The sequence below is a fragment of the Oncorhynchus clarkii genome, chromosome 32 (genome assembly GCF_045791955.1).
Source record: "Oncorhynchus clarkii lewisi isolate Uvic-CL-2024 chromosome 32, UVic_Ocla_1.0, whole genome shotgun sequence".
In the NCBI taxonomy this organism is placed as follows: domain Eukaryota; kingdom Metazoa; phylum Chordata; class Actinopteri; order Salmoniformes; family Salmonidae; genus Oncorhynchus; species Oncorhynchus clarkii.
This window is the reverse complement of record NC_092178.1, coordinates 27001517-27020451: the sequence shown is the minus strand read 5'-3', so window position 1 is coordinate 27020451 and position 18935 is coordinate 27001517. Positions and strand designations below refer to the sequence as shown.

Genomic DNA, 18935 nt, shown 5'->3' with positions numbered 1-18935 from the left:
AAGTGGCAAGTGTGTGTGTCGTCCCATCCCCCCTAGTAGGACCTCTAGTTCCTGTAGCACGGTGCTTCACACTGTACAGACAAACTTCATCCCTGGCTGTGGCTCAACACACAACAGACATGTCCTGAGAGGAAGGTCGCAGGATGAGTTTATTATGCCTGAACAGTCCTCTCACTATCATACTGTATCCATCTCTCTCTTTGTCTCTTCCTGTCTTTGTGAATGCATGGTCTGAGAAAAGTGGTGACCTATTTCGGCTTGGGCGGTATCCAGATTGTCATACAGTCATACTGGGATTTCTGGAATTACCGTTTAGCCCACAAGGGGCGCTAAAACGCAACAGCAAAAAAACATTGGCCCTATATTACCAGAATGCTAACAAAATGTAGTACAAGTAATAGCGAAATCACATTATTAGCTAAATGCTAACGAGCGAAAACGAACAAACTAAATGGAAATCCAGCTCGTTAAGTTATTGAAGCATAGCTTATAGCTAACTGTATGTAATTTTAAAAGCTAAAGTGAATGAGAGAGTGTTCATTTGCACAAAGTTGTGATGCAGGCTTTTCTGAAGGAAGGAGCAGAGGGGAGAACGGAGGAAGGGGAAAAAATGCTAGTAGGAAGTACAAGGAAAATATGATAGCTGTACAGAACTCATCCAGAGCTCTTTGACTGCGCCAACATGTCAGAAGGTCATTTATAAGATGTCTCATACCAAACCTTAAGTAGTGAATTGCTTACAAGTGTAAATTCATCACCTCGTGCGCTGCACAACAGCGCACACTTTCTCCCGTTGTGCTATTTACAAACAAACACGTGACTGGCGCAACTGTTCTTGAACTACTGTAAGCTTCCTAATGTAAGACAATGTGACGGGTGAAATGATCTCTGAATGTATTGCACAAGTTGACTGCAGGTATTAACTTAAAAAGCATCTATAAATATTCACATTTATTGAAAAACTTCAAATAGTTTCGACGGTATTGAAAAACCAAATACCCCGGGATACAGCCTTGACATATTGGGTTGGTTTAAATACATGTTTATTTAAAAAATCATTTTGCATTATCACACTTGCTTGCAGACTGTGTTGTGTACAACTGAAGATCAGAATGATTTGGTATTCCAGCTGTAATCACATCCTGGTGTTTGGTTTGTTTACAATTGTTCCTCCTATGGCTCTGTGTTCCACCCCACTGACTGCAGAGCCACACCAGACCAGCACCAATCAGGCTTTCTCTATTGCGCAGAGTGCAACAGGTTCAGCTACAAGTTCAGCCCAGTTAAATCTTTGTTCTGGAGTGGAAGGAAAGGATTTCACCGTAAACAAACGGAGGGGTTTTAATGAGAAACTTCCCATTGTACTCCTTGTGTGGGTGTTTTTTTAGAGTGGGACTGGTAAACTTATTTTACCCAGGGGTAGAGTTAGAGGAGTTTGAACTAAGGCCTGTTTATGTGTATGGTAATGAGAGCTGCATAAATGTCTTGCTGCAAATAAAATCTTATGTATGATGTGTTCTTTCAAAGGCAACATCTGCTCACCATTTGAGGCTCACATGCTTCCAGTTAAATGTAGTGTTCCTGAGAGCTAAGCAGTTCTGTTCAGTGTTTCAGACAAGGTTCTGAGCAGTTTTCTCCTGTCTTCCAGGGGAGGTCTTAATGGGTTCTATATTTTCTGTGTTTTTAGAAGAGATTCTAAGCAGTTCTGTTTCTCCTGTTCTGTGTTTCAGTTTTTAGCAGTTCTGTTCTGTGTTTCAGAAAAGGTTCTAACCAGTTCTATTTCTCATGTTATGTGTTTCAGAGGAGGTCGACTACAGCAGCTACGGGACCCACTCTCTGACCCGGAAGAAGAAGGCTGTGGTGGCGCTGAGGAACGACGTCAACAGGAAGCGACCTCACATCCGCATCGGAATGCCGCAGGACTTCCGGCCAGTCTCCTCCATCATCGATGTGGACATCTTGCCGGAGTCCCACCGCCGCGTTCGTCTCTACCGTCACGGCTCTGACAAACCCCTGGGGTTCTACATCCGGGACGGGACCAGCGTACGGGTGACGCCCCATGGCCTGGAGAAGGTTCCTGGGATCTTCATCTCCCGCATGGTGCCTGGCGGCCTGGCTGAGAGCACAGGCCTGCTAGCTGTTAACGACGAGGTCCTGGAGGTCAACGGCATCGAGGTTACTGGGAAGACACTGGACCAGGTGACTGACATGATGATTGCCAACAGCCACAACCTGATTGTCACAGTGAAGCCGGTGAACCAGCGGAACAACGTGGTGCGAGCCAGCCGGATCTCCGGCAGCTCCGGTCAGTCATCAGACAGCAGCGGTTCCACTGGCTACCCCAGCCTGTCCACCACAGCCATGGCGACCGGTGCCCACGGCTACGCCGACGAGCTGGAGAGCGACGAGGAGTCAGACATCGTCATCGAGAGCAGCCTGAAGCGGCCGTCGCGGCGCTCCAACACATCAGTGGTGTCTGTGGCATCAACATCACGCTCCCACACCCAAGCCCCTCCCCCGGCACCCGTGGAACACCCCAGCCCCCCTACCCGACCTCTCTCTGTGGTTTCCACCGCCTCCTTCCACTCCCAGCCCAGCCTCAATGGCCTCTCCCACATGCTGCACAGGGACCTGAACCTCCAGCACCCCCAGTACCAGCCCCACACCCTCCAGCACCACCATTCCCAGCACCACAGCAGCAACCCAGCCCTCCGGGAGAGCAACGGCAGCCTGCACAAAATCCTCAGCACCATGAGGACGGACCCTCGACACAGCCTGGCCCTGCCCCGGGGAGGGGTGGAAGAGGACGGCACCGTCATCACCCTATAATACACACACCTTCACTTTTATAACGCAGACACACACACTTGGATGTGAGCTGGAGCATCCCCTGTCCAGTCCACCATGAGAATGAACGTTGTTCCTCAAACCTTCTACTAATTTTGTTCGTTTTTCTAAGACAAATAATCCAGGAAACAAGGAGAGTTTATTCTGTATTGTTTGTTTGAAAGTTTTCTATGTCTTGTAAATGTCTTGATGGGATTCACCTGCTATTCTTTAGTGACCACTTTTAATCTGAACCGCCATCATTTTGGGACCAACCCTGAGCTTTTGTTTTTAAGAACAATTATATGTCTGTAAAATGCTGCCTGTCTGTACTGATTCTCTCTGTATTTTAACTGGAGATTCTCATCAATCATCTGTATCTATTCCAATAAATTATTCTAAGCTTTAATGAGAAGTGTTGGATCATCACATGTACTAAAACTCTTACTTCCATTACCAGCAGTCATTTATACCTGGTACGTTTTAAACCGCTATCAATGAATACTTCCTACACTGAATATGGGCCTAGTCTATATCCTGTTTCCTCTTCTCCACCAGTTCTGTTTGTGAAGCTCCTAAAATGGACTCCAGGAAGTCGACGTGCTCTTTGGGAAAAAATACTCTTATCTTTACTGTTTACTCAAAACACCTCGGCTCAGCTGTGAGCCCTGTTAGTTACAGCAGGGAGGGGGATGTGAACCCTGTTACAACAGGGAGGGGGATGTGAACCCTGTTACACCAGGCAGGACTGCTGGAGTGTGAAGATGATAACACCTGAATTTGCGTCTGCTTAACCTCACTCATTCACTTTCCTACACTATTGGGCACACACATTGAGATCCATATTAGGATCCTGTGGTACTTTCGTTTACAAGCACAATCTATCCATCCATCCATGATATGGTAAACTTTGAAGTATATGGATTATGTGGGACACTAAACCATCCATCTGTGGTTTGATATTTGTATGGGATTTTTCTCACCATTATTCACATTGTAGTTCAAAGCTTTTAAGCTGTCAAGGTTTGCACATTTTTTGTTGTTAAACAGTCTTGTTGTTTCAACTCTTTAAATTGCCATGTTAGTACTCCCAGGTTTAACATAGGATTATAACCCTATTTTGGTTCACAAACATGTCATTTTTGTTGCTCTTTCCTTTTCCTCTCACCAAAGGCTGCTCCGGTTACCTTGACAATGTGGTGTTCTGACCATATTGAGGTTATTCCCTGCATTTCTTCACTGTGGACAGTCAGTTTAACCCTGTTGAGTAGTGCTATAATGTATTGGTCACTGCCCCCTCCTGGTAGTACCATCGACTCAGTGTGGGCCCACATATTCACACCTAAGAAATATTACAGGTTTTATATTTATTACAGAAACGTCTAGATTTTTTCTGGAATAATGTCTATTGTTTTTTACTGTCTTTTTAATGTACATAAGGATTTTATAATAGATTTTTACAAGGGAAAACAATGACCTATGAACAAGTGATTCCATTAGGTATAATGGTACGAGGATAATTATGATTGGGAATATTTCTGCATATCATGTAAACTGGACTGTTTTTATTCTATGTTATGATGATGTACAGATATTTCAATACATTCTCCACACATACATTGGAGAAAAGGTTTGTAAAACACTTGGTGCCTTTTTTAAAAATTAATTTTAGCCCAGATATGTACTGAGCACTCAAATGTAAACAATAGTTGAATGGATATTAGGGCTTGATCTGTAATTGCTCAATCATTATTTAGTAGGCCTAGTTGCTCTTTCAATGTAGTAAACTAAGTATAAATTCAACTAATTCCCACAATTGAAATTCAAACCCTTTATGCAATTAATTTGAAATGTATTGTGAATATTGTGTTCATATTATTTTCTTACTGTTTTTACATTTTGGGGGGAGAATTTTTGGAAATAAAGGTTTTAACTGCACTTGCTTTCCTGTTATTCATATTGTAGAACATTGTTGCAGTTGACTGATATAGAAAGAAAATGAATGTTTCCTGTGTGATTAAATGTTTCTAATGGAGATTTTGAGTTATCAGACTGAGTTCAGCGATCAATTTGAGGGAGAAACGGCCCTGATTTTAAAATTGCGCCTTTTCACGTAGTTCTACTTGACCCTTGTAAGCCGCCATCCACAGTTTCAACTACGTGATTTAATCATCTGACTATCATAACACTGTAGCAGAAAGCGACATCAGGAAACTGGGCAGAGATGGAGCCTAGGATGGAAAATAGGGTAGGTTTTCTCTCCCCGCTGGAGGAGTCCAGTGCCGAGGTGAGTCGGGACAGTGGCTTCGTGTCGCAGAGTGCGAGCAGTTTATCCATGTTGAGCGAGGCCCTAAGCAGTGGCACCGTGTCGCAAAGTCCCAGCTTCGGCGCAGCAGTCTCGCAGAGTGCGAGCTTCAACTCCGCGGAGCCCGACCCAGACCACAACCAGGAGGATGAGATCCTGAGACACACTGCTCACAGTTACTCCTCTTACATCAGAGCTACTGCTGGAGATGAGGTTAGAATTGATCAATCTTTCCGATCGCGGTGAAATACAGCATCCTATCTATGCTGAGGTGCAATATAGCAACATGCTAGCTATAACTGGATACGCGTGAACCAAGTTAAATGTCACTTGACTGTGGTTATAACCATGTCCTTTCCATACCCCAGATCCTGTGTTTGGAGAAAAGTCTGGAGGAAATGCTGACTAGGGTGGATGAATTTGTAGGAATGCTTGACATGGTACGTGTTAAGAGATGTGTAGTATTTCTGTTAAATGTATTTGAAATATGCATTTCAATTAATTCTGTGCATTTTGTAATTTGTATTACACTGGGCTGAACTACATGCAAATAGATTTTTTAAGAAGATACTTTCGAGAGCTGTAATTTGTATTTTCAAAATACATTAATACTTTTCTAGGTATCCATTTTTTTTATTTTTTATAGCGGTTCACAATTGTGTGGCTCCTTCTCACCCTGCATTGGTGTCTGACGGCACTATGGTGTGATAAGAGCATCTGCTAAATTAACGAAATATAATTGTAGATATAAAAATGTACAATTGCAAAGCATGCTGATTATTATTCTAATGAGCCAATAGTATCCAGTGTGCTTTGCAGTTCATTTTGGTATGTTCATTTTCATATTTACCTTTATAATTTAGCAGACACTCTTATCCAGAGTGACTTAGTCAGTGCGTTCAACTAAGGGAGATAAATAACATCATATCACAGTTATAGCAAGTAAAAAGTTACAGGCATTTCGCTACACTCGCAATAACATCTAACCATGTGTGTGTGACCAATTAAAATTGATTGAATGTTTCTGTAACCATTACTGGGAATGTTGTTGCTGTTCGGGCCAGCTACTTGCAAATGTATTTCTGTATTTTAAAATACAAAATATATGCATTTGAATTAAATACATTTCAAATTACAAGTATTTTGTCGTTTATTTTGACACATTGATCTTTATGGTATTTTGTAATTGTATTTGGTCATTTTTGCCTAACCCTGTATGTGCTGTTCATGTCCTCGTCTGTGAAAAGGGGTGAGAAATTAATAACTTTTCTTCCTCTGGTTATAGATCCGCAACGACACATCACAGATTGTCAACGAGAACTTACCTCAAATACATAGAAAATCAGAAGAGATGAGACAAATATACAGAAAGATTGACAAGTTGGATGTAAGTGTGATTTAATTCATGTAATTGATAATGACCAGGATGTTTTCATTGACATGACATGATCTGTGTGCCAAATGGCACCCTATGTACTATGTTTGGGACACTGATATGGTAGTACTGTATCTGACCCTATTCCCTGGTGTTGTGTCTAGGCATTTGTGAAGATTGTAGGTGCCAATGTGAATGTCATGGAGGAACAGGTCACTCAGGCAGAGAGGGAACAAGGAACCCTGCCGGGCGCTTTCAGAAAGATGTTCCGCACCATGAATGTCCCAGGCTTTCTAAATGTGAGGATTTAATCAACCAATCAATCTGCATCTCAGTCAACAATTAAGGCATTTTCTATTTGAAGTGTGAAATCTGTATTCCTATACTTAATCACCATCTCCCCTGAACACAGGAGGCTGCTGAGGGGAGGGCGGCTCATAATAATGTCTGAAACTGAGTGAATGGAATGGCATCAAACAGATGGAAACGATGTATTTGATACCATTCCACTATTCCGTTCCAGCCATTATCACGAACCCGTCCTCCCAAATTAAGGTGCTACCAACCTCCTTTGCCCCTGAACCAGTATCTGTGTGTTAGAGACCTCTCTAACGCCCAGAAAGCTCAGATTCAAACTCCCATTTATCAGCTCTGCAAGTGTTATGTCAAAATACATTTGTTGATCACCAAAAATTGAGTTTTGCTGAGCAACTACTATCTTAATTTGCTCCATACGTATGTACGTCCAAAAAAAGGTCTAAATAAAAATGTACAAGCAACTGAAAAAATGCCTATTCGGCACATCCAACCACTCATTACTGCCACACACAGGTCGGAAATATACAACAGCTCAACCGGCTGTAACTTAAGATTTTCTTCAACAAGCAGGACGCACAGGATGTACTTCAGACACCCGACAAGGCCAAAATCCCCGTCATTGGCAAGAGAAGGAGACGCAGGTACAGAGGACACAGAGCGGGGTGCCTTGTAAGGATCCGCCGACTGCCTTTTCCGTCAGTATTACTTTCCAACGTACAATCATTGGACAATAAATTAGACGAGGTACGATCACAAATATCCTACCAACGGGACATCGAAAACTCATGTTTCACCGAATCGTGGCTGAATGGATATTCAGCTTGTGGGATATACGCTGCACCAGCTAGATAGAACAGCACACTAAGACGAGGGGGGGGAAGTCTGTGCATATTTGTAAACACCAGCTGGTGCACGATATCTAAGGAAGTCTCTAGATTTTGCTTGCCTGAAGAAGAGTATCTCATGATAAGCTGTAGACCACACTATTTGCCAAGAGAGTTTTCATCTATATTTGTCGTGGCTGTTTATTTACCACCACAGACGGATGCTGGCACTAAGACTATATAAGGAAATAAGCAAACAGGAAACCACTCACCCAGTGGCCGGGGACTTTAATGCAGGGAAACAAATCAGCTTTACCTAATTTCTATCAGCATGTTAAATGCGCAACCAGAAGGGAAACAAATCTAGATCCCCTGTACTCCACACACAGAGACGCATACAAAGCTCTCCCTCACCCTCCATTTGGCAAATCTGACCACAATTATATCCTCCTGATTCCTGCTTACAAACACAAAATATAACAGGAAGCACCAGTGACTCGGTCTATAAAAAAAGTGGTCAGATGAAGCAGATGCTAAACTGCAGGACTGTTTTGCTAGCACAGACTGGATTATGTTCCGGGATTCTGCCGATGGCATTGAGGAGTACACCACATCAGTCACTGGCTTTATCGATAAGTGCATCAAGGACGTCGTCCCCACAGTGACTGTACGTACATACCCCAACCAGAAACCATGGATTACAGGCAACATTCGCACTGAGCTAAAGGGTAGAGCCGCCGCTTTCAGGGTGCTGGACTCTAACCCGGAAGCTTATAAGAAATCCTGCTATGCCCTCCGACAAACCATCAAACAGGCAAAGCGTCAATACAGGACTAAGATTGAATCGTACTACACCGGCTCCAACACTCGTCTTGTGTGGTAGGGCCTGCAAACTATTCCAGACTACAAAGGAAAGCACAGCCGCGAGCTGCCCAGTGACACGAGCTTACCAGACGAGCTAAATCACTTCTATGCTCACTTCGAGGCAAGCAACACTGAGGCATGCATGAGAGCATTAGCTGTTCCGGACGACTGTGATCACGCTCTCCGTAGCCGATGTGAGTAAAACCTTTACACAGGTCAACATTCACAAGGCCGGGGGGCCAGACGGATTACCAGGACGTGTGCTCCGTGCATGTGCTGACCAACTGGCAGGTGTCTTCACTGACATTTTCAACATGTTCCTGATTGAGTCTGTAATACCAACATGTTTCAAGCAGACCATCATAGTCCCTGTGCCCAAAAACACTAAGGTAATCTGCCTTCACGTCCGTAGTCATGAAGTGCTTTGAAGGGCTGGTAATGGCGCACATTAACACCATTATTCCAGAAACCCTAGACCCACTCCAATTTGCACACCACCCAAACAGATCCACAGATGATGCAATCTCTATTGCACTCCACACTGCCCTTTCCCACCTTTCCCCTTTCCCCGTAGAAACACCTACGTGAGAATGCTATTCATTGACTACAGCTCAGCGTTCAACACCATAGTGCCCTTAAAGCTCATCACTAAGCTAAGGATCCTGGGACTAAACACCTCCCTCTGCAACTGGATCCTGGACTTCCTGACGGGCCGCCCCCAGGTGGTGAGGGTAGGTAGCAACACATCAGCCACGCTGATCCTCAACACTGGAGCCCTTCAGGGGTGCGTGCTCAGTCCCCTCCTGTACTCCCTGTTCACCCACGACTGCGTGGCCAGGCACGACTCCAACACCGTCACTGTCATTAAATCAATTGACACAACAGATGACACAACCGTGGTAGGCCTGATCGCCGACAACGACGAGACAACCTATATGGAAGAGGTCAGAGACCTGACCGTGTGGTGCCAGAATAATATCCCTCAACGTAATCAAGACAAAGGAGATGATTGTGGACTAAAGGAAAAGGAGGACCGAGCACGCCCCCATTCTCATCGACGGGGCTGTAGGTTGAGAGCTTCAAGTTCCTTGGTGTCCACATCACCAACAAACTAGAATGGTCTAAACACACCAAGACAGTCGTGATGAGGGCACGACAAGGCCTATTCCACCTCAGGACACTAAAAAAGATTTGTCAAGGGTCCTCAGATCCTCAAAAGGTTCTACAGCTGCAACATCGAGAGCATCCTGATTGGTTGCATCAGTGCCTGGTACGGCAACTGTTCGGCCTCCGACCACAAGGCACTACAGAGGGTAGTGCGTACGGCCCAGTACATCACTGGGGCTAAGCTGCCTGCCATCCAGGACCTCTACACCAGGTGGTGTCAGAGGAAGGCCCTAAATATTGTCAAAGACCCCAGCCACCCCAGTCATAGACTGTTCTCTCTGCTACCACATGGCAAGTGGTACCGGAGCGCCAAGTTTAGGACCAAAAGGCTTCTCAACAGCTTTTACCCCCAAGCCATAAGACTCCTGAATTAGTAATGAAATGGCTACCCAGACTATTTGTATTGTCCACCACCCCCCCACCCCCTTTTTACGCTGCTGCTACTCTCTGTTTATCATCTATGCATAGTCACTTTAACTATATACTCATATACATAAACTCAGCAAAAAAAGAAACGTCCTCTCACTGTCAACTGCGTTTATTTTCATCAAACTTAACGTGTAAATATTTGTATGAACATAAAAAGATTCAACAACTGAGACATAAACTGAACAAGTTCCACAGACATGTGACTAACAGAAATTCAATAATGTGTCCCTGAACAAAGGGGGGGTTCAAATCAAAAGTAACAGTCAGTATCTGGTGTGGCCACCAGCTGCATTAAGTACTGCAGTGCATCTCCTCTTCATGGACTGCACCAGATTTGCCAGTTCTTGCTGTGAGATGTTACCCCACCCTTCCACCAAGGCACCTGCAAGTTCACTGACATTTCTGGGGGGAATGGCCCTAGCCCTCACCCTCCAATCCAACAGGTCCCAGACGTGCTCAATGAGATTGCAGAACACTGACATTCCTGTCCTGCAGGAAATCATTCACAGAACGAGCAGAATGGCTGGTGGCATTGTCATGCTGGAGAGTCATGTCAGGATGTGCCTGCAGGAAGGGTACCACATGAGAGAGGAGGATGTCTGCCCTGTAACGCACAGCGTTGAGATTGCCTGCAATGACAACAAGCTCAGTCCGATGATGGTGTGACACACCGTCCCAGAACATGACGGACCCTCCACCTCCAAATCGATCCTGCTCCAGAGTACAGGCCTCGGTGTAACGCTCATTCCTTTAACAATAAACGCGAATCCGACTATTACCCCTGGTGAGACAAAACCGCGACTCGTCAGTGAAGTGCTTTTTTTTACAGTCATGTCTGGTCCACCTACGGTGGGTTTGTGCCAATAGGCGTCGTTGTTGCCGGTGATGTCTGGGCAAGACCTGCCTGACAACAGGCCTACAAGCCCTCAGTACAGCCTCTCAGTCTATTGCGGACAGTCTGAGCACTGATTGTGTGTTCCTGGTGTAACTCGGGTAGTTGTTGTTGCCATCCTGTACCTGTCCCGCAAGTGTGATGTTCGGATGTACCGATCCTGTGCAGGTGTTGTTACACGTGGTCTGCCACTGTGAGGACGATCAGCTGTCTGTCTTGTCTCCCTGTAGAGCTGTCTTAGGCGTCTCACAGTACAGACATTGCAATTTATTGCCCTGGCCACATCTGCAGTCCTCGTGCCTCCTTGCAGCATGCCTAAGGCACGTTCACGCAGATGAGCAGGGACCCTGGGCCTCTTTCTTTTGGTGTTTTTCAGGGTCAGTAGAAAGGTCTCTTTAGTGTCCTAAGTTTTCATAACTGTGACCTTAATTGCCTACCGTCTGTAAGCTGTCAGTGTCTAAACGTCCATTCCACAGGTGCATGTTCATTAATTGTTTATGGTTCATTGAACAAGCTTGGGAAACAGTGTTTAAACACTTTTCAATGAAGATCTGTGAAGTTATTTGGATTTTTACGGATTATCTTTGAAAGACAGGGTCCTGGTTTTCCTTTTTTGCTGAGCACATTGGCTACCCCGGACTATCTGCATTGTGTCCCACCACCCTCCAATTTCTCTTTTACACTGTTGCTACTCTGTTTTTCATATATGCATAGTCACTTTAACTATACCTATATGAACTCTTATTAGCCCGACTAACCGGTGCCTGTATATAGCCTCACTACTGTACATAGTCTAGCTACTGTTATTTTGTCTTTTTATGTTTTTTATTTCTTTACTTATCTATTGTTCACCTAATACTTATTTTTTTACTTAAAAATTGCATTATTGGTTAGGGCCTGTAAGTAACGACGACCTGTTGTTATCGTCGCACGTGACAAATAAAATTTGATTTGAAGGTGCCGAAGAGGCATTTTCTTCGATTGCTTGTCATTAAAAAAAAATACCGGCCGTAACTTTAGTACATGGAATTGGTTGCTCAGCTAATCTCCATATATGGTGATCAACGAACGTATTTTGACATTATAATGCTTGCAGAGCTTGTGAATGTGAGTTTGTAATGCCCAGAAGGCTCTGGTTCAGAGGTCTCTAACACACAGATACTCGTTCATATCTCCCTATTATCATCTGCTATTCATGATTTATTTTAGAACTTTTTAATTGCTTTAGTAATGTTTTTTTTTTGTATTAAATGGTAGGTCTCCTGGCCTATACATTGCTCTCAGTGGATATAAATTATGAACCATATTATTTATCTCTGCAGAAACCAGCCAGCCCCAGAAGGCATCAGCAGCATGATCAGGAGCTTCCCCCAGTGTTCAAAACAGATGATTATTTCACCCAACACCCAGGACACTGAAAGTTTGTCTAAAATTACACCCTATTCCTTTATAGTATTGACCAGGTCCCACAGGGCTCTTGTCAACAAGGGTGCCATTTAGAAGGTAACTTGAAACAGGCCTGCAGCTCCCACACATCACACATGCAATGGTCAGCCTAACTCCTTCTCTAGGCCAGGGGACTTCAGTCTTCATGGCTGTCTGAACTGGACCAGAGCCATAGATTGAGATGGATATGGCTCTGGACCTGACTATCGGGACAATAATTATAATGTGCTCTGGACTGGAGGATCTGAGGTGCAACAATTTCAACTAGCAATATAGTGTTGGCTCTGTCTCTTTCTCTCTCACAAGTGGCTGTGAAGATGCTGAAGAAATCAGACTCTTATTGGACACGTGAAATAGGAAAATTATGTTATTGATCTAAAGACTTATTTTTTAAGACAGTTTTTCAAGTTCCTCCAAGTGTTCCCCTTTTCTGATCTTGTGGTCACATGTTGAATTGAATTACTGTCAGAAAAATTATATTAATCATCACACTTGTACTCTCACCAACAGTATGATTTGGAGTATATGATGTTCAAGCTTGGCTAAACATTAACATGATATGGTAGTTTTAGTGACATTCTGTCTGTAGACATCTTTTAGAATGCTATTGTTTCCTGTTTGTATGGCCTAATGCTGGAGTGGAATTGGCTATTTGTAATTCTCCACACTGCACCAAGCAACATTTATTTGTTTAACATACTCTTTTGTGATAATTGTATATTATTTTTTACTTTTGTCACTAATGATCATCATACCAAATAATTACAAATAAAGTGGTTTCTTTCTTCTTGATTGACTTTCAGTAAACCCTCATCTGGAAAGATGTTATTGAGTGTCACTACAGATATCAAAATATATAAGAGGTAATAGTTATACACAGCTAGATGTAACATAAATCACCATTTTGTCACTTTACCTTTCTTGGCTCCAAAAATCTTTGAAAAATAACTTCAAATTATTGTTTTTGAAAAGTATACATTGTCATATCCATTAACTCACAATTGTCCACATTTACTGGCATAATATTGAACACAACTAATTTAATATTGATATACATTTTATTATCAATGGCCTGAAAATAATTGACTACCAAGGTTGGTTGCACTGAAGTAAAACGCCCTTTCGGGGGGCATTCAAGCTCTTAGGTACCCGTCAATCGAACCAAGGCGCAAACACTATTGGTCGTTTAGTCCAGTATATGACAACACAACCTGTATTCCGGATGAAGCGGGAAAGGCGTGCATCCACACTGGATTGCTAGCTAGTTGCATATTAAGGTAAGTTTCATATTAAGTTTTAAACAACCATTAAGGAATAATCGCGTTTACCTTATAAAGGGAAATTATTCATTGCAAAGCAAAGTGAAAGTTTATCTGTCATTTTCTGAGTGGAATGATGTACTGACTTTAAATGAGTTTAGCGAGCTAGCTATTTAGCTACGTTAACTTGCTAGCTAAGTAGCTAGCGTTTCCATTTTAGTAATTTAGCAGACGCTCTTATCCAGAGATACGTATATGTGCCATTAGGGTTAAGTGCCTTGCTCAAGGGGCACATCGACAGATTATTCACCTAGTCGGCTCGGGGATTTGAACCAGCAACCTTTTGGTTACTGGTCCAATGCGCTTTTCCTATATATTTTCGAGATATAGGAAGCCATTCTCGTGCTGATGTTCTCTTGATAAGTGCCTAACTTCCATTGATTGATTCTAATTCCAATAATTCAGAGTGATTCTGAAACACGTGGGGTGTGCTCATCACCAGGTATATCAGGGATAAAAAATAAATAAAGGATGTGCTGCTGGCTACCTCATATTCATGGCGCGTTTTCCTCTCCAGATTCCAACCTGCACTTTGAACCATGGCAAGCAAACCGGTGTGGGAGCAGATAGGTGCAGGCTTTGTGCAACATTATTACCAACAGTTTGATTCTGATAGAACCAAACTTGCTGACCTCTATGTGAGTATTTTAATTTCAACACATTTAGAGATGTTCAATGGTTTTTCGTGGACCAACTTTGTCATCTGGAAACCTTTGGGTGAATCTCAAGTCTATTCCTTGGCTCCTCCCCTTGGACTCTTCTCCAAATAGCTCTTAAACTCTAGAAGGCATTCTGCTTTCTCCCTACAGTTTTCAGCCATTAGCTTCGCCCACGACTGGCTCATGTGAACTACTATCCGACGCCGTTTTAACGTCTAGAAATGTCAATCATCGCCTGCGATACATTTTTTTGAAACATATGAACATAGGGCCCTTATCTTTAATCAAGAGAGCATCCTTCAAATAAAAAATATACACTTACTGAAGCATTTTTTTTTCTCGCAGATCCATAAAGCTATGGGTGCTTCCATCTGGCCAAACTACAGTTCTGCTACACTTACACACAGGTGTTTGTGGCATGCTAGGTAGCACAGGTGGTCGGTCACCTCTTGTCATTCGTCTATTTTCTGTAAACAAGCACAGTAACATGGTGATAACCCTATCAAAGGTGTACATTTTTAGTTTTTTGAAAATTATATGGTACTTATGCTTGCGAAACTGTACTGCAAGCGATGCGTTTTAATGTTCAGATTAAGCGTCTGGACTCTTAACAAAATTCCCCCGTATAGAAGACGACTTCGTCCAATGACTCTTGTGTAATGGAACTGAGAGATGATCAAGGTCTATCCTTCAAACGGCTTTGATAAAGTGGCATGGATGAAGAGGACACAAGGACTCAAGAAAATACTTGAGGTGGACGCCTGGGGTGTATTCATTAGTCAGATTCCGTTGTAAACGTTTTCCAATAGTAACTATTTCTTCCAAACAGAAAATGTTTTGCAACGAAAACAAGAGTTTCTATTTGACAAATTTAGGTAGGTTCGGTTCCTAGAGTAAATGCTAAATGGTTTCTGTTGCAAAACTAATGGATACACCCCTGCTCATGTTGTTCAGTGTGTAACTGATGAGTTCAGTGAGAGCTCACTGTCTTAATAAATGACTGTGCGTGTTTCCAGACTGATGCGTCATGTTTAACATGGGAAGGAGTTGGTTTCCAGGGGCACAAAGCCATTATGGAGAAGATCACTGTAAGTGACATCTTCATTTAAGCTTCACTTCATCAAACTAATTATAATGCATAACTTAATTATTTCACATGGTACAGACATATAGACCTTATTGTCTCCCTTACTGCAGAGTTTACCGTTCCAGTCGATCCAGCACAGCATCACCGCACAGGACCACCAGCCCACACCAGACAGCTGTGTGATGAGCATGGTGATGGGACAGCTCAAGGTAGGTTGTTTCAAAAGTAGTGGACGCACGTCCAGTGACTTGCTGGCTTAACAGAGTTCATACCAGAATCTCACCCACAGCTTGAGATGGCCCCAGTGATTTTTGCATCCTTTTCAGTGACACAACTGGGGTATACGTTTTAGAGTTGGCGGTCACGTGTGTTAACTGTTTTTGCGAGGCAGAGGACCGTAGTTCAAACGAAGTCGTTGGCAAGTTGAGGGAAGTAATGAAGCTGCTAAGCTAGCACAGTGACACCTGTTCCACTGGGTATTGCTATCTGCATGCTGGGGCTGAAACGGTGCACGTTGAATTGCGGGAGCTTTTCATGGAAGGAGCTGCTCCTGTTTTAATTTCAATAGCACCTGAAGACGCTTGAGTTTAAAGGGATACTTTGGGATTTTGGCAATGAGGCTATTTACTTCCGTAGTGTCAGATGAATTCGTGGATACCATTTTTGTCTGCGTGCACTATGAAGTTGCTAACTAGCGTTAGTAAAATGATTGGACGTCTGGTATCTGCTAGCAGAAAGATAAAAATGGTATCCACAAGTTAATCTGACTCTGGGGAAGTAAAGGGCCTCATTGCTATATTCCCGAAATATCCCTTTTAACTATAATAAACTTGAAAGTAATCAAATCGATGGGGCCTATTATGGCTAATTTCTACTGTATGTAATGTAGTTGAGTAAACTATTTATAGAGGATGATGATCATCTGTTCTCTTTTCTTTAAAAGGCTGACACGGACCAGGTGATGGGATTTCAACAAACTTTCCTGCTGAAGAACGTGGACAACAAATGGATCTGCACCAACGACATGTTCAGATTGGCACTACATAACTTTGGAGCGTAGGAGGAAATGGAAGGATCACGTACATTCCACAGAGAGAGTTAGCTTTTTATATTACATTTCAACTTTACATGTATGTGTTTTGTTAGAGAATGCTTGTCAGATTCTTTTGTCTTCAATAAACTCATGTTAAGCAATTTTAAGACTGTTCTGGACAGTTCACTGCAAACTGTTACAGCGGTGGTGAATGATGCACAGGAACACATCAGAATAAATTCATTCCCAAATACGTTTGGTACAATTTGCCTTATTGTTATTCAAACTATCATTATTAGTTCCCAATATTGGCCAACATTTCATCCATACATGCCTTGTTATTAGGACCATAATGTTGATGTTTCTTAAGGGAATGGATGATCCTCTTAGTGATGCTTTTGGCATAATGCTACCCTTCTGTGAACAATAAATTGCATATCTGAAATGGCACCTTATTCCCTGTATACTTTGTGTATAGTGTACATTTGACCAGAGCTAATGCATCCAAAATGGCACCCTATTCCCTATTAAAGAGTGCCATTTCAGACGCAGGCTAAACTAGGGACTTGCTCAATTGCATACTCCTTGTGTCCTCGTCTCCTCAAAACCCATTGGATGAGAAAGCGAGAGGTCCTTCTGACCTCTAATGGGAAGACGAGGAAAGCGGACGTGAGGCTTGTGCAATTGAGATTTTCCCATAGGGAAGTCTCCAGCCAGGTACAGACTCAAAAATGGCTGCTTTCTCATAGCGGTTTAATGCTGATCCAGGAGGCACATGTTCAAATGAAGGCCAGCCTGCTTCATCCTTGCTGTTTTGTTTATGAAGAGCCCTTGACCCTTATACACTAGTATAGTAAGGTATGTCATTCATCATGTAAACTCCTATATTTACCAGGCTGTGTGTCTGTTGTCCTGCAAGACAAAATGTCTGCTTATGAAATGGCAGCCTATATACCTCTATATAGTGCATGACTTTGACTAGGGCTAGTGCCCTATAATAGGGAATAGGGTGTCACATGCAGACAAGCAAATGACAGCAGGCCCTCTAGCTTGAGACCAAGTCTAAAAACCCAGATGACCTATTGACCCTGATAGAAAAGGCAACCCAAACACCAAATCCTCTCACAGAAAGATGTGCAAAGCTTTGTGATCGCATTCTGCTACAGTACTTAGTTTCTCTTCTAAAACAATGTACACCGTATTCTCGCTATCTTCACTGGCACCTCGTTCACATAAGGTGCATATTGAGTAATTTCACGCTCAAGGCCATTGTTCTGTGTGTTGCTCTTGAAAATATATTTCCATCATGGGGAATATAATAATGAGTAAAGAATACTGACAGTTTTTATTTGAGAGGATAACAAGCCTGTAACAGTTTTAGGATAGGTCTGCAATATTACTGTTGGCCTCCAGGGGGCGATCACAGTTTGGCGACAATTCGTCAGAAGTTATTTATTTTCACCTGAAGGTGGTGATTTGAAGAGACAATGTCTGTGTCCGAATACTCAAACTAGCGTACTAAATAGTACGTGAAAAAAAAGTTTTATAGCATGTGAAAATAGTACTCCGAATGCGTTTTCTAATGCGCGATTGCGTTGACTCCCACCATTCATATTTTGTGTGTGTGTGTGAGTGTGTGTGTGAGTGTGACAATTTATCTGATTATCAGCTGTTGTCAAATGTTATTCAATAAAGACAAGTGAATTGTAAATAGATCAAACGCCGAAATGAGTATGCAATTTAAGTATGTAGTACGCTAGTATGGGTATTCGGACACGGCTACTGTCACGATGCAAACCTGACTATAGGAGTGAAAGTTGAGGAAAGTTCAGCTTTAATAAGAAATGTATTGGCAACGGGCTTTCAAGAGATGGTCACTAGCCAGCCACTAGTAGACCAAGGCGTTAGGGCACCAATCAATACATTTTTATTTTTTTTAACCTTTTTTTAACTAGGCAAGTCAGTTGTGTTCATGCCTCGTTCCTGAAGATAGTTTATAGTTTTACAGAATGAAGTTGATTGATTAGCTTTAGCTGGCTAGCCAAATTTCTCTGTGGCTACACCTTTGGCCACAATTAGTAGATGTATTTGTTTTTGCGTAACATATCAAATATAACAATAATAAGAAATATTGTTATTCTTGATTTGTACCTTTCAAATTCCATTGCAATATTATTTTAGACATTTCTAACACACTAATGTATTGTAATAAAAGGTAGCATGTACTAAAATTCTTATGTTTTTTTCATCAAATAATGGACTGGAAGGGTAGTCTACCATTGGCTGATGAACAGTGGCATGATATGAGGTCACCATAAAATCTTTTTGGCCCTCCCCTTTGCCTCAATTTCCTGACAGCCTATTGGTTGTTTTGAATTGTACCATGTGACT

The 18935-nt window shown here is 42.6% G+C and overlaps 3 protein-coding genes across 3 annotated transcripts in view; all 3 read left to right on the top strand.

The window, feature by feature from the left end:
- The window catches only part of LOC139391652 (partitioning defective 6 homolog gamma-like), a 35158-nt gene extending 30394 nt beyond the window's left edge, over positions 1 to 4764 (top strand). The window contains exon 3 of the mRNA XM_071139054.1: positions 1802 to 4764. Coding sequence (XP_070995155.1) covers positions 1802 to 2829 — 1028 coding nt within the window. The 3' untranslated portion in view covers positions 2830 to 4764. The remainder of the gene's footprint in view (positions 1 to 1801) is intronic.
- Positions 4765 to 4972: 208 nt separating this feature from the next.
- Positions 4973 to 13233, top strand: LOC139391653 (biogenesis of lysosomal organelles complex-1, subunit 4, cappuccino). Its single transcript, XM_071139055.1, has 5 exons — positions 4973 to 5344; positions 5500 to 5571; positions 6417 to 6518; positions 6671 to 6805; positions 12323 to 13233. The coding sequence occupies exons 1-5, from the start codon at positions 5051 to 5053 to the stop codon at positions 12416 to 12418; spliced, it is 699 nt and encodes a 232-aa protein (XP_070995156.1). The 5' UTR covers positions 4973 to 5050; the 3' UTR covers positions 12419 to 13233.
- A 380-nt stretch (positions 13234 to 13613) lies between these two features.
- On the top strand, positions 13614 to 16994 carry LOC139391975 (nuclear transport factor 2-like). Its single transcript, XM_071139584.1, has 5 exons — positions 13614 to 13723; positions 14283 to 14403; positions 15441 to 15512; positions 15622 to 15720; positions 16455 to 16994. The coding sequence occupies exons 2-5, from the start codon at positions 14305 to 14307 to the stop codon at positions 16569 to 16571; spliced, it is 387 nt and encodes a 128-aa protein (XP_070995685.1). The 5' UTR covers positions 13614 to 13723; positions 14283 to 14304; the 3' UTR covers positions 16572 to 16994.
- The last annotated feature ends 1941 nt before the right edge of the window (positions 16995 to 18935 follow it).

Bases quoted from the DNA above. Each gene is read 5' to 3' on its own strand.
- LOC139391653 (XM_071139055.1), top strand. From the start codon at position 5,051: ATGGAGCCTAGGATGGAAAATAGGGTAGGTTTTCTCTCCCCGCTGGAG. The intron at 5,572-6,416 runs GTACGTGTTAAG...CTCTGGTTATAG, and splicing joins TTGTAGGAATGCTTGACATG to ATCCGCAACGACACATCACA. The intron at 6,806-12,322 runs GTGAGGATTTAA...TTATCTCTGCAG, and splicing joins ATGTCCCAGGCTTTCTAAAT to AAACCAGCCAGCCCCAGAAG.
- LOC139391975 (XM_071139584.1), top strand. From the start codon at position 14,305: ATGGCAAGCAAACCGGTGTGGGAGCAGATAGGTGCAGGCTTTGTGCAA. The intron at 15,513-15,621 runs GTAAGTGACATC...CCCTTACTGCAG, and splicing joins CCATTATGGAGAAGATCACT to AGTTTACCGTTCCAGTCGAT. The intron at 15,721-16,454 runs GTAGGTTGTTTC...TTTCTTTAAAAG, and splicing joins TGGTGATGGGACAGCTCAAG to GCTGACACGGACCAGGTGAT.